The 25,488-nt window shown below is 38.0% G+C and overlaps 1 protein-coding gene and 1 long non-coding RNA gene across 5 annotated transcripts; one reads left to right on the top strand and one right to left on the bottom strand.

The window, feature by feature from the left end:
- The first annotated feature begins 2,713 nt into the window (after positions 1-2,713).
- NUDT9 (nudix hydrolase 9) lies at positions 2,714-24,189 on the top strand. 4 transcript variants are annotated; one of them, XM_070263447.1, is made up of 8 exons: positions 2,714-3,120; positions 5,937-6,176; positions 9,026-9,121; positions 11,338-11,424; positions 16,135-16,246; positions 17,922-18,068; positions 19,227-19,311; positions 23,678-24,189. In XM_070263447.1, the coding sequence occupies exons 1-8, from the start codon at positions 3,101-3,103 to the stop codon at positions 23,854-23,856; spliced, it is 966 nt and encodes a 321-aa protein (XP_070119548.1). In that variant the 5' UTR covers positions 2,714-3,100; the 3' UTR covers positions 23,857-24,189. The 4 variants fall into 4 exon arrangements, with proteins under 4 accessions (XP_070119548.1, XP_005608705.2, XP_005608703.2 ...); XM_005608648.4 differs by lacking the exon at positions 2,714-3,120 and adding an exon at positions 3,144-3,270; XM_005608646.4 differs by lacking the exon at positions 2,714-3,120 and adding an exon at positions 3,144-3,543.
- On the bottom strand, positions 10,875-21,623 carry LOC138923619 (uncharacterized). Its single transcript, XR_011437497.1, has 2 exons — positions 21,509-21,623; positions 10,875-11,050 (listed from the first exon to the last, which is right to left on the bottom strand). It is a non-coding gene; the product is annotated as an uncharacterized lncRNA (long non-coding RNA).
- Positions 24,190-25,488: the final 1,299 nt, after the last annotated feature.

The following is a 25,488-nucleotide window of genomic DNA, read 5'->3' as shown; positions in this document are numbered from 1 at the left end:
ACATATACAGTAGAGGAAGATGGGCACAGATGTTAACTCAGGGCCAATCTTCCTCAAAAAAAAAAAAATAAATAAAAGGACCAGCTAGAGGCTTAGCCATTGAAGAGATTTGACAAGGGCACAAAGATTCTGAAAGGGGAAGAGGGGGGTCTCTTCAACAGGGAGACTTAAGCCTCCTTTTATTTATAATTTGCCCATTTAATTTGTATTTGCCCAGTGGAATAACTCAAATGGCTAAATCAGTGGCTAGCAGTCTGCTAAATCTCTTTAGCAAGCTTTGGGTAAATATGGAATAGTCAACCATATTCACTTTCTGTACCAGAAGGACTGTGCTTTCAGGAATCTCCTGTACTTAGGAATGCAGCTATCTTGTGTGTATACTCATGATGGCCTAAGTGCCCACTCTAAAAAGTTGTGCTGTTTTACATTCTTACCGGTGTTTTGTGTTGACCTTTTTCCATCCTCCAGTTAACTTTAGGTGAAAGTGACCTGTCCCTTTTGATAAATTCGCATTAACTCTTAAAAATAAAGGTATTGCATTTGATATAGAAGATGCCCTACCCAAAGTATTGACAAATGAAAAGTACATCTACTCTAACAGGTAGGAGAAACGGAAGGTGGAAAGACAGGGATGGGAATTTACACTTATGGAGGCATGTCCAGATAGCTCTTACGTTACTCCTTGCAGCACTGTTACTGTATGCAGTGGTTTTGATTTGATGTAAACCCTTGTTTCTATGCTCTTTCTCTAGCTATAAATATTGACGAGAGGTTATAAATGGGAACCTTTGGAACTCACCAAAAAGAAAAACATTACTGACAGAAAATGTGGACACAAAATGTGTTTTGTTTTCCAACTAGCTGTTAAATAAGCTTGGTTTCTTCTGCATAACAACTCCAGCAGAGTATCAGTGAAAACTTTGGAAAATACTTCTTTTCCACTGCAAAGAACATTCTTTGAAATCTCTTTCATGTAAAACATAGTAACATTTGCAACGTTTGTCCTTGAATAACTTTCTTGTCTAATAAAAAACCTGAGTCATCAAGACTTGTTTATTTTTTAAATAAATGTTTTTTTTTTTTGTGAGTAAGATTGGCCCTGAGCTAACGTCTGTTGCCAATCTTCCTCTTTTTGCTTGAGGAAGATTGGACGTGAGCTAACGTGTGTGGCAATCCTCCTCTATTTTGTATGTGGGATGCCAGCTTGAAGAGCAATGTGTAGGTTTGTGCCTAGGATCTGAACCCGCAAACCTGGGGCTGCTGAAGCAGAGCGCACAAACTTAACCGCTATACCACTGGGCCGGCCCTCAAATAAATATTCTGTTAGAGGACGGTTTGTTGGGTTTTTTGAATGTCCTTGATCATGTCCAGTGCCATCCTGGAATATACCGCATTGAGATCACATTGAGACTGCATTGATTGATTGCATTGAGAACATGCTTGACGCTTTGTACAGTAGACTCATTTTGATTCTTGGTTTCTGCCTTGCTGATGCAAGCTATATTACAGACTTATTTATTATTCAGCCTCAGATGAACCATGACCCGTGGAGACAGTTGTTACATGGACTATTGCACAGAGAATGGGTTAAGAGGACTCTCAGGGAAACCTGTGCAGGGGCCCCATTCTAATAGTTTCAAATCTCTTTGAATAGCACTATAGCTGCATTAGTAGATTCCCTAAGGAAGGGAGGGGAGAGGGAACAGAGAACTTGATTTACTGAGCACTTATGCTAGCAGGACTGCATAAAGGTTTTTTCTTTTTCTCCATTTTATGTCTAATTGACTCCTATTCTTCCTTCAGATCTCGTCTCAAGTGGTACTTCTTAAGTGGAGCTTTGCCAGACTTGACCAAATCTCCCTGTCATAAATTCTCAGAGCATCATGAACCTCCCTCCACAACACAGATCACGGTTGAAACTCGACCTTTATTTGTGTGATTATTTTCACCAATGTCTATCTCCCCAACCAGCCTATAGATTCATGAGGGCAGGACTCCTGGATTTTGCCCAACATGGTACCACAGTGCTTACACACAACAGGTGTTTAATACATATTTATGGAACAAATGCATGGTTAAGAATTTGAGCTTATAGTCCTACAGATCTAAATTCAAATCTTGGTGTAGTAGGCTGAATAATGACCCCAAAGGGTATCAGGTCCTAAACCCTGGAACCTGTAAAGGTAATCAAATATGGAGTCGACTCAAATAATCCATAACCAACCTATAAGTCAAAATTGGGGTCAGTTTATTATGAGTCAGAGTGAGGATTATAACCCAGGAAAGCCTTAGAAGGCGTTCCAGAGAAGCATAGATTTCAGTACAGTCTTAGATCTCTTCAGAACAAAGAAGATAGATTAAACACACCCAGGATACATTTTCATCAAACTTTCAAAGAGGTATTCACTTGCAAATTAGCAGGTCAACAGGACTGTTATGTCAGAAAAGGGACTAATCTGGGCATCACCAATAGGGTGGAGGAGGGGAAGCATGCATTCTTATTTTAAGAGAGTGCATTCTTTAATTTGATGGTTAAGCAGATGTACAACGTATGTTTGACAGGCCATAAATCAGGCTTTTAGTTCAAGCCCAATCACTTTTGAACTCGAATAGTTACCCCATATACCTCAATATCCGACACTCTCTCGTCAACCTTGCAGATGTAATCAAGCATCTCCAGCTCGTGAGACGCTACTAGATTATACAGGCAAGCACTAAGCGAAATCACAAGTGTCCTTAGAAGAGAGACTCAGAAGACTGACACAAACCCAAAAGGGGAAGGCAGGGTGACCGTTTGGAGCGCTGCAAAGTGCCGCGACCACAAGCCATGGAAGGCCAGCAGCCACCAGAAGCTGGAGGAGGCAAAGAAGGGATTTCTTTCAGTAACCATCTATTATTCAGATATGATTAGGACGCGCGTGGGTCACACCACCAGCTGCCTGTAACGCCCTCCTGCGAAGAACACAGGACAACGAACTTCTCTGCCTTTTCTTTCTTTCCCTGCCTTCCCCTTCCCGGTCTTCTCTTCCTCCTTTCTCTTCCGTTTTCCCGCATTTACCGCCGCCGGCACAGATTCCTCGAGAGGGTACCAGGTCGCAGAATGGTCACGCTAGGCGGCCGGTAGGTGCTGTGCTTTGCGGCCCAGCCGTAAAGCGCCGTCGCGCGCCGGGGACGTCACGGGGCCCGGAGCGCCGGTCCCAGCAGCTGGCGCTGGGGGCGCCGTCGTCGCCTGCTGATCTGGTGGCCGTCGTCGCCCTGGCGGAAGCGCTGGTCTGTTAGGTCTTCTGGGGGGCTTCTTGGTCTGCGTGCGTTTCTGAGGTCGGGAGGGCGGCCCGGTCCTAGCGCCCGCTAGATCCCGGCCGGAGCTGTGGGGCGGGCGGAGGCGACGGCCCCAGCAGCAGAGACCGCCGTGCGCGGAGCCGCCCGCGGGGCGCTGATGGCCGGACGCGTCCTGGGGAAGACGTTAGCCACCGTGTCTCTCTCGGTGGCCTTGGCCTACGTGACTGTCAAGTCTTTGCTCTGTCGCAGCCTCCCGGCGTGCAGGTAGTCCTCCTCTGAGGCCGCTTCTTCTCCCGAGTGCCGGGGTCGCGTTGGGAGCCAGCTTCCAGGCCGGCGGCTTCCCCTGGCTTTGCTTGCGTCCCGTACGGTTATCGCCATTTACACGCTTGCGAAAAGGCTGCAATGTTTTATTGCGTATTGAGGAAAGCCAGTGGTAGTGATATTTCTCGGTCAGTGATACTGAAATTTACCACCCTCTGTGAGTCACCATCATTGTCACCAGAGAGATTAAATATCACTTGTTTGGGTGTGGTGTTGTCCCCTTCCATTGTTTTCTCCTTCATACTTAAACGTTATTATTAAAGTTGCTACATGCACATAGTTTAAAAATGTGAGCAGTATAAATGGTGTAAAATGAAAAATATAAGTCGTGATTCCTCTCCTCGACTTCTCAGTGCAGAGAATACATTATTTAATATTTATTATATTATATATTATTACATTGTATATTAAATTATAAAGAGGTAGATGTTTATTATCTACCTCTTTTTCTTGATGTGCCAACTCTGGGTAAATTTAGGGATTTATGCTGTGGCAAATAATCCACAACCAACCTATAAATCAAAATTGGAGTGAGTTTATTATGAGCCAAAGTGAGGGTTACAACAGGGGAAGGCCTTAGCAGAAGTTCCAGAGAAGCATGAGTTTCAGTACAGTCTTATGTGTTTTTAGAAGGAAGAAGATACATTAAACACACCCAGGATACATTTTCAAAGAGGTATTCAGTTGCAAATTAGCAGGTCGACATGACCATTATGTCAGGAAAGGAACTAATCTGGGCATTACCAATAGGCCTAGCCGGGGAAGTATGCATTGTCTGTCTCAAGAGAGATTCCTGACTTTAATAGATAAGCAGATGGACAGTGTATGTTTGATAGACCATAAGTAAGCCTTTCTAGTTCAAGCCGAATCAGTTTTGAACTCGAATAGTTACCCCATATACCTCCATATGTGAAAATCTCTTGTCATGAGGTCTTGCGCTGCCTCATACATTTATTCTCTTCTTGTCTGGTTTTTATTCTCCGAGTCCGTTGTTCACTAAACACGACGTTTTAGATGCCATGCTGGGCACAGAGTAATGAACACATTTTATGAGCTGCCTGCCTCTAGGAGTGGTTTTTCTTTTTTTAAAAAATCCTCTTTGCTTAGCATGTCATGTTTACTTTCAGCACAAGAGAATTTTCGTCTGTTTTTCCCCCATTTTGGTCCTATCCTGACCCCTCCCCCCTCTTTTTTTCTGGAACTCCCATGACAGCTGTTGGAACTTCTGGATAGAACCTCTGTGTCTCTTTTTCTCTCATTTTCCGTTGGTTTGTCTTTTTGTACGATGTTCTTAGAGATTTTCCTCTCATTTACCTTACAGATTACTAATTCAGACCTTAGTCGTGTGTGTTGTTAGTCATCTCTTCTATTAAACTGTGAGGTTTTATTTATTTATTTTTCTTGGCGTGGAAGATTGTTGCTGAGCTAATATCTGTGCCACTCTTCCTCTATTTTGTATGTGGGACGCCACCACAGCATGGCTTGATGAGCGGTGTGTAGGTCCGCACCCGGGATCTGAACCTGCCAACCCCTGACAGTTGAAGAGGTGCATGCGAACTTAACCGCTGTGCCCCTGGACAGCCCACCCTTTTCACTTTACATGTCGTAATTTAGGGTCATTAGGAATTTTAATCTTTAGTTTGAGAATAATGAGAAGCCATTTAAGTTTTTAGCTAGGAGGAGACATGAAAAATTTTCATGTACGTTGTGAGGTAAAGGTTAAGTTTCAGTTTTTTGTTTCTGTTTTCTTTTGTGATCCAATTATTTCAGCTCTATGCCTCTTAATTTTACCTTTAGTTTTACTCTACAGTTTACAATTTGTATATTTATCACAATCTGACTTCTAGTAATATTACATTACTTCATGTTGTAAGAACTTTACCACGATTTATTTCTTTTTTTCTGTTCTTTTTCCTTTGTGCTGTTTTTGCCATACGTTTTACACATGTATGTTAGACTATAGACTGTTTTTAAAAATGTATTCCTTCACATAGACTTAAAGTTTTCTTTTACATTTGTTTTTATGGTCGAATTTTCCTAACAAACTTCCTTCCCCAGCTTCTGTGCTAACAAAAGTAAACTGCTGTCCCTTTTTCTCAGCTAAAATAAATTCAGTGAGTAGGTTCCAGTTAATAAGATTTAGCAATATTTTAGAAATTTTCACATTTGAAAATAATCTCTCACAGTTGTTGGACCTTTTTACTAATATGCATCAAATTTGAGTTTTCTGATTTTTAAGTCTTTGAAAGTAAAAAATATGTTTTTGGGTCTTTGAATTAGGTTCTTTAAGTTATCTGTTTTTTGGTATTTATATAAAACATTTTTTTTTCTCCCAGAAACTCATTTTCATCCTGTGGGTTTCATCTTAACTCCAGCGTCATGTCTGGTTCTAATGGTGCCAAAGAGAATTCCCACCACAAGGCTCGGACATCTCCTTACCCAGGTTCGGAAGTTCAACGCAGCCACGTTCCTAATGAGAAAGTAGCCTGGCTTGTTGAGTGGAAAGACTATAATCCTGTGGAATACACTGCAGTCTCGGTCTTGGCTGGGCCTAGGTGGGCAGATCCTCAGATCAGGTGAGCAAATTAGCGGGCATCAGCTGGGTGTAAGAGTTTTAGAGAAGGTAGTGGTTGTATTTGTAAGCTGTCATTTTGACAGCTGAAAATTCATTTTTATCTAGTGCGTGACTTTGTTATAACTCACTTTCCACATTTGCTTGAATTCTTGCCAAAGCTAGACAGTCTATGTTTATTTATTTTTGTGGGAGTTTTATGATGTTCCTTCCAGATAGGTAAATCTATTTTGCTACGAAGTTTTTTGTTTTATGAAATGATGAGTGGTGGTATCTGTTTTCATTTGTTCTGTTTGGGTTATCAACAGAACAGCTTTTGTGGTTATTTTCCAACATAGCTGGACTTGTATTTGAAGTAGTGAAAAGATTTTTCAAAAATGTTTTCTGGATTACTAAGAATAGGATGATCATAAAATTAGACCAGTGTGAAAAAATAGAAAACGGATAAAGGAGAGAGAGAAAGAGGAAATGAAAACTTCAAGCAAAAAGGTTTTCACTAAATTCGTAGAAGTGCTGCATTGATGCACATTTTAAATTTATGTTCCTTTTTATAAATATAATGATAGAGTTTTTTTTAATGTTCTAACTATAAGCTAGGCACTGTACTAAATGTTTTATTAGCATTATTTTATTTTATTCTTATAACTATTCTGGAAGGCAGACAGGGTTTCCTACTTCATAGAAAAACAAAACACAAAAAATGAAAAAACTTTTCTTTTGCGTTTGGTCACAGAACTAGTAGATGGTATAGCTTGGACTTGAATTCAGTCTACTCCAGAATTCATGCTCCTCACCGCTCTGCTGAACTCCTACCCTAGTTTTAGAGCAATTTTTTTTTTAATTTTCTAAAGATTGGCACCTGAGCTAAATCTGTTGCCTATCTTTCTTTTTTCCTTCTTCTCCCCAAAGCCCCCAAGTACATAGTTGTATATTCTAGTTGTGAGCGCCTCTGGTTGTGCCATGTGGGACACCGCCTCAGCATGGCCTCATGAGCAGTGCCATGTCTGTGCCCTGGATCCGAACCAGTGAAACCCTGGGTCGCCGAAGCGGAGTGCACGAACTTAACCACTCAGCATGGGGCCGGCCCCTAGAGCAATTTTACGTTTGATTTAATGAGTAAATTTATTGTGAATGATAGTGCTGTCAAGGCATTATTTATTCTGTTAAGGAGAAAGTTTTGTTAGTTGGGTAGATCCAGTATTAGTTCATTAGTAGTTATACTCTATTGTGGTCTTATTCAGTTTCAGTTGATTTTGCCCCACAGTTCCCTTATTTTGTCCAAAGATGTGTCTGTAGCTTTGTAATAGTGCTTGGATTATTAATTAATCTTGAAGCTAACCTGTGGAGAAATTATTGGCTTTAAATGAGTTCCATTTTCCCATTTTAGAGGATGTACATATTTCTACATACACATTATGCACAATTAAAATTAGTGATGTTGATGGGTGCTATATAGTGTAAATAGAGGAAGACTGAATACATTTTCTTAGTTTTCATTCTATTTTTTTTGAGTTGAATTTATATCACTGTCTAAATCAAGCTTTATTAGTAATGTTAATGCTTCAGTTATGATTAGGCTCCTGCTTTTTTTTAATGGTGAATTTCTAAAGTCCCGAGGGCATTGTAACTCTGGTTTTATAATTTCATGATTTTTACCATTTAATTCTTTTTATTTGTGTATTAGATGGTATATTTGTGTATTAGATGGAAGACCGGTCAGAAGTCTTGAGAGAATGTCTGGATCATTCAAGTTGGAAATTCTTCCCAAAACAAAGCACAAATATTTCTATGCTCACTTACTAGAATTAAAGCAAGAAAAAAAGGGAAACTTATGTCAGAACTGACCATGTACTATCCAGTGCTGTACGACTCTTTATTCACTGTCAGTGCAGTTGTGTCAGTGATTTCATAATGGTGAGGTTAGTTTATTTATATCTGTTTCTAAAATATATTGAGGTATGACAAATGCAGTAAAATGCACATTTTTAAAGTATGCAGGTGTAGCTCAGTAAAATTTTACATTTATATAGCTCTGTAACTGTCATCTAGTCAAGATCTAGAACATTTTCAGTGTATTATATCTATTGTCATCTACATCAGAGTTATTATGAAGTTTGTGGGGTGAATTTGCTGTTTGTGGGGTGAATTTGCTGTTTTGTGGATTTGCTTTGATTAAAATGTTAATTAGTACACATTTGAAGAAATTAAAATTATTTTGAGACAGAAGAAACATCAAGATATCAGAAGGAATCTTATTTTTGGAATCACATAGGAACCAATAATTGCCAAATTGTGCCCATAGACAATTTCCTTGCTAGTAGTAATATAGACTTTTTTGTAGCATGTGGAGTAGCTCCAGTTCTTCTGCCATTTGTCCTTCTCAGAGGGGTTATAATACACATCCTTGTGTTGGTTTTTTTTTTTTTAGATTTTTAAAAAATTTTTCCTTTTTCTCCCAAAACCGCCTGGTACATAGTTGTATATTTTTAGTTGTGGGTCCTTCTAGTTGTGGCATGTGGGACACCACCTCAGCGTGGCCTGGTGAGCGGTGCCATGTCTGCGCCCAGGATTTGAACTAGCGAAACGCTGCACTGCTGAAGCAGAGCACACGAACTTAACCACTTGGCCATGGGGCTGGCCTCACATCCTTGTATTTTAAGGTGTTTTGGTTAACAAATTTCTTTTTCAGAAACTGTTTTGAAGGAGTAAGATGGATTTATAAATGAAAACTAACCCTTAACTATTTAGTTTCAGGGATACTGCTTGTTATAAGTAACAGATTGACTGGCATTATTAAGCCATTGGTAGTATTGAATCATTATTTCTTATTTTGCTTTGGTATTCTCATTGCAGTGAAAGTACCTTTTCTCCCAAGTTTAATGAAAAGGATGGGCATGTTGAGAGAAAGAGCCAGAATGGACTGTATGAGATTGAAAATGGAAGACCTAGGTAGGTACTGGGAGTGGAACATCTTACAATAATGGATCTTCAAAAGTTAGAAAATGTAATTAACATTTATCGAGTACTGGTATGTACCAGACATTGTGCGAAATAATTTATATATGTGATCTAACTAAATCTTCGCAGCAACCCTGTGGGTAGATATTTTTAGTTTCATTTATAGATAAGGAGAGAGAATGTAAGCAGTTTGCATTAAGTGAGTAAATGGCAGAGGCAAGATTTGAATGGGTCTTTTTGTAACTCTACCTTGAAGGTAGACATAATTAATTGAATAAGTTAAAGGATTGAAAATTGTATGTTCTGTAATTATTTATTAAATGAGATAATGCCTTAAAATAAGAATTTATCCGGACACCTGAGTAAAAATAAAAATAACCCAATAATTTAACATTAGGTTTCTTTCTGTACTTCTAAAAGTGATTTCTCTATGCATCTCCAAAATTTTCCATTTTCCTTAAAAAGACATTGTAAAAGTTAGGAAGAAATGTAAAAATTAATGTGCCCCAAGTAAAGCAAAAGAAGGATCACAGATTTGTAATCATGGTTCTCACATGGTAAAAATGTTGCAATTTATATTCTTAGTTCCTCTGGGACAAGGAAATCATAGTGCTGCTCTCGCCCCAACTTGGGCCTTCCATTTTGCTAAATTCTTTCTTTGGTCATATCTTATTCACTTTTTCTATGTTACTGGATCTCCTTAAGTCAAACTCTTCTCGTATTTGACTTACTCCTTAGGTTCTTTTCTGGGTAAAATATATTAAAAGATATGTACACATATAAAAGGATCGGCAGAAAAGGTGTTGTTTTAGTCAAGATTCTGACTAATGGAAACCAGCTCTAGCTTGCCTGAGCAAAAAGTGAGCCTTATTCTACGGCCATGGGATTGTCTCAAGGAGCCCAAAGTAGAAATGCAGCTAATTTAGGAGATTGGAAATCCATCAGGACTATCTCTCTGCCTCATCTCTGCTTTACTTTGTGTGTTGCCTTGATTTCTCTTTCTCTGTAAACAACTTTCTCTGCTTCTCAGGCTATAGGATAGTCTATGAGTCTTTTTTCCACGGCTTCTAGTTTACAAGGTATAGGCTTGGTCTCTTAAAAAATTAACACTGTTTCTCTTAATATTGGCTTTGATCATTTGCGTTCAGGGGTGTATGGTTACATGGAATAAAACCTAGTTGCTGGCCACCCTGTCCCCCCTCCTGTGAGTTTGAAAAGTAGAATTCTTGTCACCTGGCCAAGTGTTTTGTCTTTGTCTTTCTGTCTTTATTTGCAGGTCTTGCTGAAAAATTTCTGAGTCTAGTACAAAACAATATAAAAATTCATTCACCTTTAGCAATAGCCGCAGGGGAGTCTGGAATAAAAAGAGATGGCTGAAAGAGACATTTTGGCAAGTTGTTTATTTAGTTTCACATGCTGGGAGGATAAAAAATATTAAATAGGTAAGATTGCAGATTAGGGCATTTTACTGGTACGTAATGGAAGTTGAACATTTAAGGAATATTGACTGGAAGAAAATTAGTCAGCCCTGCCTGTTACTCTGTTTCTCTGACAGACTTTAACATTGGGTTGTGGCATTAGGTTAAATAGTAAGTTGGCATTTTTAGAAAACGGTTTTCTTTAATAATTGAGTTTTGGTATACTTGAAGTCTTGAAATATTGAATGATACTACTATCTCATTATATGCTGCAAAATACGTATTACTGATAGTAAAGTTTCAGAACCCACTCAGGAAAAATGGACTTTAAAATGTAGCAAAAAATATTTTAATGGGAAGGGTCGCAGGAGATTGGAGTAGGAAAGGAGGGTGGTGAGAGAGAGGAGGGTGGGTGTGCTGATGACGCCTCGTCACTGATGTCGCAGAGGATGATTCTATGCAGGGGCTTCCATCCTCCAGGATTTGAGAGTTCAGGAAGGTTCTAGTTTAAATTTAGAAAACTGAAGTTAGGTGAAAACTGAAACAAATTCTTATATTGTATAACAATTTTGGAAATGAGATCCTCCTCCTAGATCTAGCCCAAAGCTTAAGACTCACAGCAAAGAAAAGTTGAGTAACAGTGCTTCTGGTGCCAGAGATGTGATGGTGCTGCTGGATTCGTGTGGAGATATTATTGCCCTCTTATTGCTCTCACTACCTTTTGTGCCAGGTTAAGTTGGGTTAAAAAAGATGAACACATTCAATTGATTCTATGTTTTTTTCCCCCAGAAATCCTGCAGGACGGACGGGACTGGTTGGCCGGGGTCTTTTGGGACGGTGGGGCCCAAATCATGCTGCAGATCCCATCATAACCAGGTAATAACTAAAATAAATTTCAGAAGCAAAGAACTAAATTATTGGAAAAATAGACTGTAACCATGTGTTTACATATACATATACATACACACATACATGTATGTATGCATATATGTGTGTGTTTGTATATATATACATGTATATATGTGTGTGTGTATATATATCTGTATATATATACACAGCCACATGTATATGCCTCCGCACACCCACGAAATCTGTATTTTAAAGGGACTTTATGTAAGATTATGGTGATGTGATATAAGCTGTAGTACAGATGTGTAAAGCTGTAGTTTTATATTGTATGAGTAGGTTAGGCATTATATAAACAAAATTAGTTCACTAGGTATTTATTGACATCTATTTGTTTTCAGAACTGAGTAGGTGCTTTGGAAGATATAAAAAACTGTAACAATTCTAAGTTTCAGCTCCTGTTGCTGAAGAGCTATGGCTTCATTTGCAAGATGGAAAATATGAAATTAGAAAACATGTCAAAGACACATGAGTGATACAGAATGCTTTAGAAAATTAGAAGATTGGGTGTGGGCATGGTGATGCTGACCCTGGAGCACCCAAGAAAGGCATTATGAAGGAGGTAGACTTGAAGCTTGGATAGGTGGACAGAGGAGGCCTGAGAAGGCTTGTAATACTGTCCATTTGAGTATCGAGGAACAGTGAAAAGACCAGCTTGGTTGGAACAAAAGATTCTTGTAGGAAAATAGTGGATGATAAATTAAGCTTAAAATTAACTAATTTTTGTGCAATTCTATTGTGGAGAATATTAAATGCCAAAGTTTAAGGCATGTGAACGGGAGCCACTGAAGGTTTCAGAAGGGGGGAAAGGCATTCTCTTCCTGAGGCAGACCCCTCTGGTTAGCCAAATCATTCAGAAGATCCCTTGACGAGCATGAGTCAGAATATAGAAGGTAGGTGAGTGTAATGTTTAGATGGACTTAGCCATCCCCAGAGGAATCATCTTTCCGACACATCTGGAATATTCTGTCATCTTTTTTAATTAAAATGAAAATCTCTTTTAATTTTTATTTTTAGGATTTCTTCACTGACCAACTCCCTCTTCACATGTAATTGTCACTTTCCTACTTTAAATAATGCAAATGCCCTCAATATTCTTACTTTTTTAGTTTTGATATTTTGTACGTCTTCCTTTCTTCCAGGAGACTTTGTTTTTCTCTGATCTGAGATTTAATGATAATTTCATAGTTTAACTCTAGGAAAGCAGCTTATTTCCCTTATTTTCAAGTTACTGGAAGAGGCCAACACTCGCCCTGTCTTACTCTCTTGCTTGCCCTTTGAGTTTCCCCGTTAAAAGGGATTTTTACCCCACATCCTACCCCAGTTTTATCTTCCATCCATCCATCCATCCTTCCTTCCTCCCACCCATCCATACTTCCTTCCTTCTATCCACCCACCGACCCACCCTCCCATCAACCTATCAAACCTACCTCTATCCATCTAAAATTCGTTTAGAAACTTTATGGTTTAAATGAGATGAGAGAGTTAATATATTCTTTAATCAATGTAAGTAAATATTAATGGCAGTGTTAGTTACTTTTCAGTTTTGGTGAGGCTGGCTAAAAACAGCAAGGTGTAAAACATTTGAAGCAGGAGTGCCAGTAAGGGGACAAGAAGCAGAAAAGGGAAGCCAGAGACTTGAAAGTTAGCCTCTAAATGGCTTGTCTTTATCTATGGTGGACCAAATAGCAGCTAGGGGTAAATGTGATTGTGTGTTAGGTTGTTTTGAAAAGGTAGACTTTGAGCTTAACTCTGTCATTATATAGATGAGAGCACTGAAGCCTTAGAGGTGGTCAAGGCCATAAAAGAACCCACAGTGGCAGTCTAGCTTTCAGCTGTACTCTTAGGGTGCTGTTCTTTGCTGTCTCAGTAATGCTTGTGTTAAGCGATGAGTCCCTCCATGTATATGAGTGGCAGTGGAAATGGAAGGAAGAGAAGAATGAAAGATGGTGAAGGAAGAATCACCAGATTAATTGAATCGTTAAAAATATTGCTTTATTCCAGGCACTCTGCTAGGCGCTACTGTTAGTTTTCCCATTTGTTTCTCACAAAATCTCCCAAAGTAGGTATTAACATATCTATTTTATAAATCTGAAAATGTAGACTCACTGAGGTTAAGTGGCTTGCCTAAATCTTGTAGATCTGAAATTTGAATCGGGGTGTTTGGCTCCAACTATTGAGCTTTCTCTTTTACACCAGTATTTCACTAATGAGTAATTATAAGAATCACCTAGGCACTTTTAAAGCAAAGATCCTTCCTCCTTTTTTTACAAGTACTTCATGATTCAAAATAGCATTGTACAGTGCAGAATTTCACAGATTTTTCTTGTTCAGATTCTCCAGGGCAAGTGTTAAATTTTTAGATTCCCAGGTACCCTTCCTAGAGATTTCCCATGTATGATGGGAAGTTATCTGAAGTTTCTTTAGATTCTTTAAAGTCAAAGTGAGATGGGAAGTGTTAGTATATTACTGTGAATAAACTCAGGTCAAAAAGTTGGTGGCATATAATTTTCTTTCCAGTTTTGGTTAAAGGCAGGAAGGTGTGGACCTTCAGAAGTGGGGAGGGGTTATCAATAGTTCATAGGAATATCACTGCTATTTAATAAATGTTACTGAGGTTCATTAATTTCAATGATACATTATTTCTGTTATATCAAGAAATTTTGTTTGAAATTTGGTGAAAATGTATTTGATACTGATAAAGGAACAAGAAACTCCTCTGCTTAAAATCCTTCAATGAGTCCCTTCAGGATAAAACGTGAGACTGTAAACACAGTAAGCAAGCTGTTCATCATCTGTCTGGTCCTGCCTTCTTGCCCAGCAGCGTCTCTGTTCTGCTTCTCTTCCCTGTGCTCTGGCCGCGATGGCTGAGCTGCAGGGGCTCTGTGGTGGTCTTTGTTTTCCCAGCTGCTTGCATGTGATGCATCGTAGGTGTCAGTAAATGTTTGTGAGTAACAGAGCCCTCATTTGCTTTCTTATCCTTCCTCTTCTTCAACTAGTGTAAACAGTCTGTTTATTTGGTTTAAGTAAATCGTGCTAGAGTGATTAAGAGCACAGATTCTGGAAACCAGACCGCCTGAGTTCCAATCTTGGTTTACAGCACTTAGTAGCTCTGCAGTCTTGGGCAAGTTTTCTACTTCTCTGTGCCTCATTTTCTGCGTCTGTACAGTAAAGACAATAGAATTGTTTGAGGCTTAAATGGATAAATACACTAAAGCACTTAGAACAGCATCAGGTATATGATAAGTACTATATAAATGGCTTTTAAAAATAAGGGTAAAATATGTCTCCTCTCCATTCTCATGGTCTCAGCCTTCAGTCCTGTCCTTGTCGTCTCATATCTGGATCATGGTAACAGTCTTTTTGCCTCTAGTCTTGCCTCCCTCCAAAGCAGCCTCCACACTTTTGTCAAAGTGAGTGAGCCTTCTAAAACACAAATTGCTTATGGCTTTATCCTATTTAAGAATATTCTCTGGCTCTCTAAGCAGATGAATTTGATGAATTCTTTGCCCGCTTCTCCGGCCTTATACCTCGTCTTTCCCTTACTGATGCCCCCACATTGCCAGACGCCACATATATGTTCAGTTTCTTGAACACATTTATTTTATGTTATAACTTTGTTCCTTGCTTGTATTATTCCTCTATCTGGCATCCTTAAAAACAGATGCTATCTTCTTGTACTAATTATTCTTTCCTTTCTATTTACTGTACTCATCAAACTGTCACTCTGTCTTATAATTTATTCATGTACATGTCTAGTTCCACTGCTAGACTATGAGCTTTTTCGGGGCAGAAATTATGGGTTAGATGGGTAGTCAGCCACAGTATAAAGAAATTTGGAAACCCATATCTAAACCAGTGTATTTCGTTGAGTCTCAGTCAGAGTGATGGTTAGGTCACAGGCTTTCTTTTTTGGCTTAGTATTGGACGTTCAAAATCTTTATCTTTGCCTAAGAAACTATTAGAACAGTTCTTAAAATTGGGCAAGGGGAGGTGGGTGTGGAGGCATGGAAGGAAAGGGGAGGCTTATCAGCATCTCTGGGAAAGAGGCGGTGGTTAGAAGAAGTGGATTCTGAAATTAACCTTGCCGTGATACTATAAACAAAAACTACATGCAATTTGATTCAAAATATAAAATTAAACTAAAGGGTAGAGTGAGATTTTTTATCAGAAGAGGGCATAAAGATTGAAAAACACTATCGTTGAGACCAGCTGAACCTGTGTCATATAATCTGCTTTTCTGATAACACAGTGAACTGTTAAAAGCAAATATAACTGGATCTTTTTTACTACCTGTAATTCTTAAGAAGGATCCTTGGACTTTGTTTTTTCTTTTTTTTTTTTTTAACTTTTACGGCCCTTCCTTTAAATTCTGTTCTGCTTTTAAGCTTTTTTTTGGGTAGCACTTTAAGTGGTAACAACCATTTCTATCCTAAATTTTTATTATGGAGAATACAATATCTTTTATAGAAATTAGACATTTGTCCTGGTTTGTAACAGTGCTAAATGTAGAATATTTCTAATGCAAAATATTTTTTTTGGTGAAACTAGCAGATTTGAGGTAAATTTATATATACTCTATTATAAAGAAAAATACGTGTTTATAACTCTTTCTCAAACTTGAGAGAGAACCTTGGTCTTTGTTCTAGTTTGGTTTTGATCTTACATTGCTGTTTATAGGTGGAAAAGGGATAGAAGTGGAAATAAAATCACCCACCCCATTTCTGGGAAAAACATCTTACAGTTTGTTGCAATAAAAAGGAAAGACTGTGGAGAATGGGCAATCCCAGGGGTAAGCATTAAAACTAAATCAAATTAATGTTTCAAGTTCTTTTTAGTTGCTTTATTTAATACAAAGTTATTTTGTGTGGATCTTGTCTACTCCGGTTACCTCCGTTCTTCCGCACTCCAATTAGTTGTGCTTTTGTCATTCATCACTGTAATGAAGTGACATTGTTAGTAACAAGTGGAGGAGCAGGGGTCTTGGAATCTGAGTCTAACTCTAAAACCCTTGGGAAAGAACTTGGCCTTTGGAGTTAGACCTGGGCTTGTGTCTTGGCCTTTCCACTTTGAGCTGGGTGATCTGGAGTTCAGACTCTGATCTTTAAAGTAAAGATGCTGTATCTACTTCATAGGATTACTAGAGATAGCATATAAATCACCTAGTCTATAGTAGGTACTCATTAACATTGGGTCCATCTCAGAACTCAACCCCTACTCCAAGCCCAAGGTAAGATTTTTAGCATTTTTTTGTTGTTGAATTCTGATAATTTTAGGCATAATAAAAAAGGTAACTTTTATTACTTACTGTTTCTTGTAGTTTTTAAAATTTCCGTAATATCATCAGGAAGAGTGTACTTTTTGTCAAGTTCGTGTCAGTGGTGTATTTGAAGTGGCTTAAATGTGTATTGTGTGCAGCAGAGGGTTTTATATTTTATGCTATATTGTGAAATGGAGATAGTTTGATGAGAGCATGACTTACACTGCTATCTGCAAGAATAGTTTTTTCTTTGTAGGATAAAAGTGGAATGGAAATAAAGATCTCAGCTAACTGTGATGTAAGTTTAGGCTAATTATCATGAGCCAAATAGTCAAACTTTACTCGTGTTGAGTGCAAGAATACAGTAATGATTTTATCATAGGATCTTCTGTTTTCATTGCCATTTGAAATTCTGATCAGTCAGGGAACTGTGGTCACTGATAGCATTTTGAGAGTCATTCATCTAATCATCATATTTTGAAACTCAGCTAATATTTTAGAGTTTGAGGATATAACAGAGCAACATAAACAAACATCCCTGTCCTCTTGGTGCTCACGTTCCAGTGGGGGAGACATATAAGATAAATAAGTTATTGTATGTTAAAAGGTAGTAGTATTAAGAAAAAAACTAAAGCAAGGAAGGGGACTAGGGAGTGTTTGAGAGTTTACAGTTTTAGATAGGATGGTTAGAGAAGGTCTCTCTGAGAAGGTGACATTTGAGTAAAGACCTAAAGGAGGTGAATGAGTAAAGTACATGGATATTCTTGGGAAAAGCGTCTTGGACAGAAGTAATAGCAGGTGCAAAGGCCCTAAAGTGGGAGTATGTCTGGCACATTCTAGGAGCATTGAGGAGGTCAATGTGGCTGGAATGGAATGAATAATGGGGAGACTATCAACTTACTGTATTCTTTCTTGCCTCCAGGCGTTTCTTCCCTTAGCCTGAGTTTGGAAAATACCAGGAAATGAATCTGAGTAGCTCAGTTTGCCATAGGCAAACCTTGGACCAATTATTGTGGTAAAATATATGAGGTACCCTGATAGGCTGCTACTAGAAACAAACGGTTTAGAGAAGGGCATATCACAGAAGAATGTGGATCATGATTATGGGCAGATAGGGCAGTAAATGTCCATTGCATCACTCAGTAAATATTTGTTGAATGAATTAAAGGTTATTACTTTTTTTTTTTAACAAAAATGTGACTCTTAGGGGATGGTGGATCCAGGAGAGAAGATTAGTGCCGCACTGAAAAGAGAATTTGGTGAGGAAGCTCTCAACTCCTTACAGAAATCTAGTGCTGAAAAGAGAGAATTAGAGGAACAGTTGCAGAAACTCTTCAGCCAGGAACATCTGGTGGTAAGAAATGGTGATTCCTAGGAAGGATTTAGTCCTGTGGATTAATGAAAATGACTTGAAGTTCACCTGGATATCTGATAGATCATTTTCTGGATAAAGTGAAATACTTGTGTATTTGAAATACGTATTCATAAGAACAACTTAACTCGTGGATTTTCACTGTAAATAGATTTCCACTAAGTTTTATAGCCCAACTTTAGGTCACTTACATCATTTGTTATAATACAGTTTTTCCTCTGAGTTTTTCTTTAGACTAGATGTGAGCTAATGTGACAATTCAGAAGCTATTTTCATATGTGTTGAATACCCATCCAATGGAAAACTTTTTTTATTTGCATGAATTCAGCTCTTTTGAAAGGACATTTTAAGTTATGTTATTCAGAGTTTTTCCGGTTGATAACCATGTAAGTTTCATGTCCATTTTGTCTATAAACCCTTTGTGATTAAAAAAAATACCTTATAAGGTATATGTGCACTAATAAAAAGGAAAAGTACAGATTTTCTTTTCTTTTTTGTTGGCTTCTGCTTGGATTGCTTTGTTTTCTTTCTCGAGTTGGGATTTCTTAATTATTTATCTGTGTTGTCCAGTTTTTTGGTTATATTTGTGTTAGATGGCTAGATCCAAATCTTTTCATGATTAGTAGCTTGAGTATTAATCTTTACTACGTTTATTTATAGATCTCATGTGTTTAACTAGGAGAATCAACCTTTGTATTTCTGAAACTGTAGTCATAGAAATTATTAAAATGGAAAAATACTTAAATTATAGGGACTTTAAAAAATCTCATGGCCTGAATATGACTATTCTTAATTTCTTAAATTAGAGTCTGAGGTATCAAGGGTTTTGTGAATTTTAAACCTTCCTCAAAAAGTTGTTGAGAATAGTTTCCTGGGGAAATTTAAAACAAGTATATGGAATGCTACGTTAAAGGTTCTATGATAGTTACATTTCTTTTTTTTTTATTGTGGTAAAAAACACATAACATAATTTACCATCCTGACCATTTTTAGGTGTATAGTTAAGTAGTGTTAACTATATGCACATTGTTTTGTAACAGGATATCTACGTGTATGATTCTAATGAAGGTAACATGCTTCTGCTCTATGCATTCCTGTTTCACTCTAGACATTTTTTTATCTGCTTCCTTTTAAAAATAGATATATAAGGGCTATGTTGATGATCCTCGGAACACTGATAATGCATGGATGGAGACAGAAGCTGTGAACTACCATGATGAAACAGGTGATTTTACTTATGTTTGTTAAACTGACTGGATTAGAGGATCAGTTAAGTCAAGCAGCCTACTAGGGCACAGTTAAATCTGGACTATTTTAGCATCTTGAGCCAATCAACTACTGATTATAGGATTATATTTATGTGAAACCAAAATTGTTGATATTAGAAGAATACATGGAAGAAAGCCTTCCAAGTTCTACCTGGAACCAATTTCCTTTAATCCCTTGGTAGCATATAAAATTAAGGTTGAATTTATGGACTAAAATTATGTGCCTTAAAGTTGTCAAATTGTTTGTATAGTGTAAGTCCATTTGTGTAAAACAAAACCAAAGCAACTGGAGATTTGGGTAGGAAATAGGAAATATGGCCATGATTAAGGAAATGGAATTTATATCTTTCTTGCTGTTTGAAATATTTTTGTAATAAGTATATCTATTAAAACACAAGTCAATACCAAAAAAATTTCCAAGTATGAAAGAATTTAAAATGAATGCTTTTTTTAGTCCATGGATTTAAAAATTGGGGGCAGGGAATCAAATCTGTTATTACAAAGAGAGAGGGAAAATCTACTCTCTTAAAAGTTAATTATAGGGGCCAGCCTGGTGGCGCAGTGGTTAAGTTGACACGCTCTGCCTCAGTGGTCCGGGGTTCATCCATTCAGATCCTGGGCACGGACCTAAGCAGTGCTTATCAAGCCATGCTGTGGCAGGTGTCTCACATACAAAAAATGGAGGAAGATGGGCACAAATGTTAGCTCTGGGCCAATCTTCCTTAGCAAAAAAGAGAAGGCTTGGTGGTGGATGTTAGCGCCGGGCTAATCTTCCTCAAAAAAAAATTAATTATGATCCTTAATTTGTATATTGATGGCTTCTCTTGAAACATATTGCTAAATTGGATGACTTTTAAATATTTTGTTTTCATCTGTAGCGTAATGAAATGAGGGTACCATATAAGAGAACTGAGTATTCTACTTATGGCTCTTTTCTGAGCTGTGTAACCTTGTGCAAATCTCTTGTTCTCCTGGACTTGGTGTTTTCATTTATAAAACGAGCTGGAACTGGAAGATCTGCCACTGTCACATTGTGTGCTTTTGCTTGTTGGACTTGGGAGAAACGCCCAGCACTGATTCAGTTAATTCTATACAACTACTCTAAGCAAGGTATTAGAAGATTTGAGTTCATCCTTCTGGTATTGAGAACTTAGAAGAAATATTTCAGAGGGAGAATTATGCAAATGTACTGTAGAAGCAGGTCTGTATGGCTTAAGTACTGATAAATTTGTTAGCTTTTTATTTTTGGAGTTAAAAACAATGACTCATCATCTAGCGGTTGATTATATAGTTTATGAGTTGTTCAAATCACCATTTTCACCCTTCCTTTCTCTCTTTAAATTCCAAAAAAATTTCTGGTGTGATAATTCCAAATTCTGTTGTATCTGAGTCTGATTGTGATGCTTGCTTTGTCTCTTCACACTATGCTTTTTACCTTTTAGCATGCCTTGTAGTTTTTTTTTGAAAACTGGAATGATGTATCTGTAAAAAGGAACTGAGGCAAATAGGCCTTTAGTGTGAGGTTTTGTGTTTATCTCACTAGGAGTTAGGCTGTGCTTACTATTTGCTGTAGCTGTAGGTGTCAGAGGCTAAAATTTCCTCTGGTGTCCTTGTTTTCACCTTGTTGTCTTTGAGTTTCCCTAGAGACTTCTTCTTATGTAAGGTCTGAGCTGTGCAGTTCTTTCAGTTGTATTCCCTGCTGGTAGACGGGAGCCCTGTTGATGTGGTGGTAAGTGTGGGGGGAGGGGAATCATAGGAGAAGCTGTGACGAGGTCTTAGTCTTTTAGTGAGGCTGTGCCTCTGGGCTGTGATCTTCACAACTGCTTCTTCACAGCACTTCTTAAGTGAGGCAGGAAGGCTGGAGGGAACTGGAGTTGGGAATTTCCCTTCCCCCAGGTTGCTTAGGCCTTGGTAAAATAGTTTTCCCTGAGGGCAGAATGCTCTGGGTGTATTTCAAAATCCTTACTTTTCCCCTTTCCCTGCTGGAAGCAGGTGGAGATTGTTTTTCTCCAGTCTTCACCCTGAGAACTTGGTGGCATTTCTGGAGGTAAAACTCATGAAAATGGGCCCTCCTTCCCACCCCAAGACTGGGCCTCCAGGAGATTTCATCCTCCACCTAGCCCACAGATCAGTGTCCAGAAATTAGTCAGTTACCTTTTAAGTGTTCCTCCTGGTTGCTGGCTCCATTGGTGGGCTTCTGTTCCTGGTAAGTTGTGATTCTCTGTCTCTCCAGTTTTTGGGGTGGCAGTGTGCCGTGACCTCAATTCTCTGATGGATCGAAGAAGAGTTGTTGATTTTCAGTTGGTTCAGCTTTTTTCTTTCTTTTTTTTTCCTTAAAGATTTTATTTTTCCTTTTTCTCCCCAAAGCCCCCCAGTACATGGTGGTATATATATATATTTTTTAGTTGTGGCATGTGGGATGCCACCTCAGCATGGCCCAATGAGCGACACCACGTCCGCGCCCAGGATCTGAACTGGCGAAACCCTGGGCCACTGAAGCGGACCTCGAAAACTTAACCACTTGGTCACCGGGCCGGCCCCTGTTTCAGCTTTTTTCTTGTTGTGAGCATGGGAGTGCTGACTTCAAAGCTCTTTACATGTCAGACTGGACCTCTTTACACTTTTTACAATTTTGTTTTGTGTAATTTATTAGGTAACCAGAAAGGGAGGGGAGTAAAATAACTTTTTAGATGTTATTAGTTCTGATACAGAGCATGTTGTTAGAGGACATTGTTGTTTAGATAATCAGATATTTGCACTTCGCTTTTGGATTTAGGGTTATATTAATTCTGGTACTTCATTGATGGTTGGATGTTGTAGCTGCACTGAAGATACACAAAGCTGTCATTTTAGTATTGGAATTTAGAAACTTGTGTGCTAAAATATTTGATTGGTTCTTTTCTTTTAAGAAGTAGCTTTATTTTTTATTATAAAGGTAATACTTTTTAATAGTTATTTAGAAAAAGGATGATGTAAAGAGGAAAAGTTTTAAAAGCACCAATTATTTCATTTCCCATAGATAATCATTGTTGGCATTTTGGTTTATCTTCTTCTGGACTTCAGATAGCTGTTTTTAAAATAAAAATGAGCTCATACCATATATTCTATTTTGTTACTTGCTGTTTTCACATAAAAATGTATTATGGACATCTTTCCATGTCAGTATATATAGATATGTTTCATGTTTAATGACCATATGGCAGTCCATTGTGTAGCTGTTCCATCACTTACTTAATCTGTGCCCAATAGATAGGAAAGTTTGGTTATGTTTGTTTTTTTATTTTTGGTTATAAATAATGTTGCCTTGAATATTTTAACAGCCTTATCTTTTTATTTCCTTAGAATAAACTCTTTGAAGTGGAATTGCTTGATTGTTTATTGTATCCTCAATGCCTAGTACTGAATCTGGTGTATAAGAGGCATTCTGATGTTTGTTGAATGAATGCTTGTCAAAGAGCGTTTACTTTTTAAAAGCTCTTGATAAACATTGCCAACTTGTCCTACAGAAGTGTGCCACTTACATTACCAACAGTGATTAGAGCATTTATTTTTAGTTTTTTGATAATTATAAATATTTTAATGAAATATTTATATGTATTTATAAATATAATTATAAATATTTTATGGTTTCTGATCTGGTGTCATGCTTAGAAAAAGTCTGCTTACCTTAAGACTATAAAATGAGTCCACCAATTGTTTTGTTTTACTTTTTTTTTTAACATTTAAATCTCTAATCCCTCTGGAATTTATTTATTTATTGTTATTAAAAACCTTTTATTTAAAACATGGCAATTGCAACAAAAAGTATGTATGGAGGTACCGTAAGTTAATCTCACCCAAAGACAAATTATAGTCCATCACCTCCCATGTGAGCCCGATCACCCCTTTTGCCCTTGCCCTCCCTCCTTCCCCTATGGTAACCACCAGTCCAGTCTCCGTTGCTGTGTGTTGGTTTGTCGTTGTTTTTATCTTCTACGTATGAGTGAGATCATATGGTATTTGACTTTCTCCCTCTGACTTATGGAATTTATTTCGATGTGAGATTTCATGCTTATTTAATATGAACTCTTTTTTTTAGGGTAATGTTCTTTATTATAAAGAGAAAAGCTTTCTTAGTGATGCCACTACTTAAAATTTACAAACTTGGTTAAAATTTGGGCATTTGGAAAATTTGGACTATTCTTTTAATTCACTTGACCACCTAATACAATAATTTGATTTAAGATAATTTTTAGTAAGAATACTTGAAGATGTAGTTATGCTGAAAAAGAAATTAATAAGTGAATTACTTTTTCTTGGTGATGTTTTTTCTTTGGTAACCAGGTGAGATAATGGATAACCTTACCCTGGAGGCTGGAGATGATGCTGGAAAAGTGAAATGGGTGGACATTAATGATAAACTCAAGCTTTATGCCAGTCACTCTCAGTTCATCAAGCTTGTGGCAGAGAAACGAGATGCACACTGGAGTGAGGACTCTGAAACTGACTGCGATGGGTTATAGCTCACCACCTCCATGTAAGCCAAAGGTCAACAAAGGAGCGTGTACTGAAAAGAAGGCACTATCACAGAACGCAGATATTAAAAGGTCAAAGTAGGTCTCTTGGAAATTATTTTATTCACTTTCAAAACAATTTGCATTTAGAAGGTTTTGCATAAGAATACAATTAGTAAATATGGTGAAATGGAACACAGAATTTCCTGCTTTTCAGTCAAAAAATATAAAAAAATCATATTTTATATGTATTCTGTTTAAGCATGGCTTAAACCAAATTTAAACAACTGATGCTTTTTGAAGAATTATAATCTGAATAAAGATAAATTTGACCAGCCATAACTTCTGCTTTCCATGGAGTCCTTGTTTGTCAGTTCTTTTTTTTTTTTGAGGAAGATTAGCCCTGAGCTAACATCTGCTGCCAATCTTCCTCCTTTTGCTGAGGAAGCCTGGCCCTGAGCCAACATCCATGCTCATCTTCCTCTACTTTATATGTGGGATGCCTGCCACAGCATGGCTTGACAAGCGGTGCCAGGTCTGCACCCGGGATCTGAACCTGTGGAACCCCAGGCAGCCAAAGCAGAATGTGGGAACTTAACCGCTGTGCCACCAGGCTGGCCCCTCTTTTTTTCTTCATTGATCTTCTGAGGTCTGAGGGATGTTCCTGCCACATCAAGCTCCTTTGCCTCATCTGATTTATCTTTAAATTATTTGCCTCACATTTTGCTTTATGTGATCTTTTTGAAGATGATTTAAATGGAAACTGTGTGTATTCTTCTTGACTTTAGAGTCATCAGTTTTTGAGGAAATTTTAGTCAATAAAAATCAGGATCACTGAACAAGAGCTCATGTTCTTATTATTAGAAATTTCTGAATTCAAGGTGGCCAGGAAATTAGTAATTTAAACTGATATATTTATTTCACTCTACTGTAATTGTATTTGCCATAAATGAGTTAAAAATAGAAAAATAGATGTTCAGAAAGGAATTGAAATCAGACGAAGACAGAAGGAGGTCTGAGAGTTAGTTAAAGGGACTGTTAGGAAGGGAATGTTAAGGTTTGAGAGAGGTTCTTGAGAGGCTCGCTGTTAACATTATAATTCCCAGAGGAAAGGAAAGAGTTGGTGTTCTTGGAAGCAGGGAAGAGGAAAGAAAATAACCCTGTCTTGTCTCATGGACACAAGTATCCCATTCTGGCTGAGGCATCTTTGGGGAAGCCCCATGATATTAACTCCTGTCACCCTGAAGTAGGGACTGTCATGATTCCATCTTCGTTCAGCTGGACTGCAGGTGGGGCGTCTGAAGAAAAGCAGGCTTAGGGGATAGAGGCATGGATGGTTCTTTTCTTCAGATATTTGAAAAAGGCGTTAGGATTACTCTGTAGCTAGAGGACAGAAGTAGGGCTAAGGAAAAGCAGAAAGGATTTTTGTTTTTGTTAGTGTCAAAGCTCCTTGGGTGGTAAACCTGAACAGTTGAACTGAAGGAGGCTTTTTTCCCCTCGGTGTGATTGTAAGTTTTGCTGAAACATTAAAATGTTTGATTTCAGGATGCTGCCACGACCCCCTCTGGAAGAGTTATAAGGTTTATGTACAGTATTAGTTTTCTGAAATCCATAATGTCCTGGTCTCTGAATATGTAATAA

Source organism: Equus caballus, chromosome 3 (assembly GCF_041296265.1).
Source record: "Equus caballus isolate H_3958 breed thoroughbred chromosome 3, TB-T2T, whole genome shotgun sequence".
In the NCBI taxonomy this organism is placed as follows: Eukaryota; Metazoa; Chordata; class Mammalia; order Perissodactyla; family Equidae; genus Equus; species Equus caballus.
This window is presented reverse-complemented; position numbering and strand designations above follow the sequence as displayed.

What these genes read in the sequence shown, in the direction of transcription:
- NUDT9 (XM_005608646.4), top strand. Translation starts at nt 3,437, where the DNA reads ATGGCCGGACGCGTCCTGGGGAAGACGTTAGCCACCGTGTCTCTCTCG. An exon ending in ATTGAAAATGGAAGACCTAG is followed by an intron (nt 9,122 to 11,337) that starts GTAGGTACTGGG and finishes TTTTTCCCCCAG; the next exon opens with AAATCCTGCAGGACGGACGG. An exon ending in TCAGCCAGGAACATCTGGTG is followed by an intron (nt 18,069 to 19,226) that starts GTAAGAAATGGT and finishes TTTTAAAAATAG; the next exon opens with ATATATAAGGGCTATGTTGA.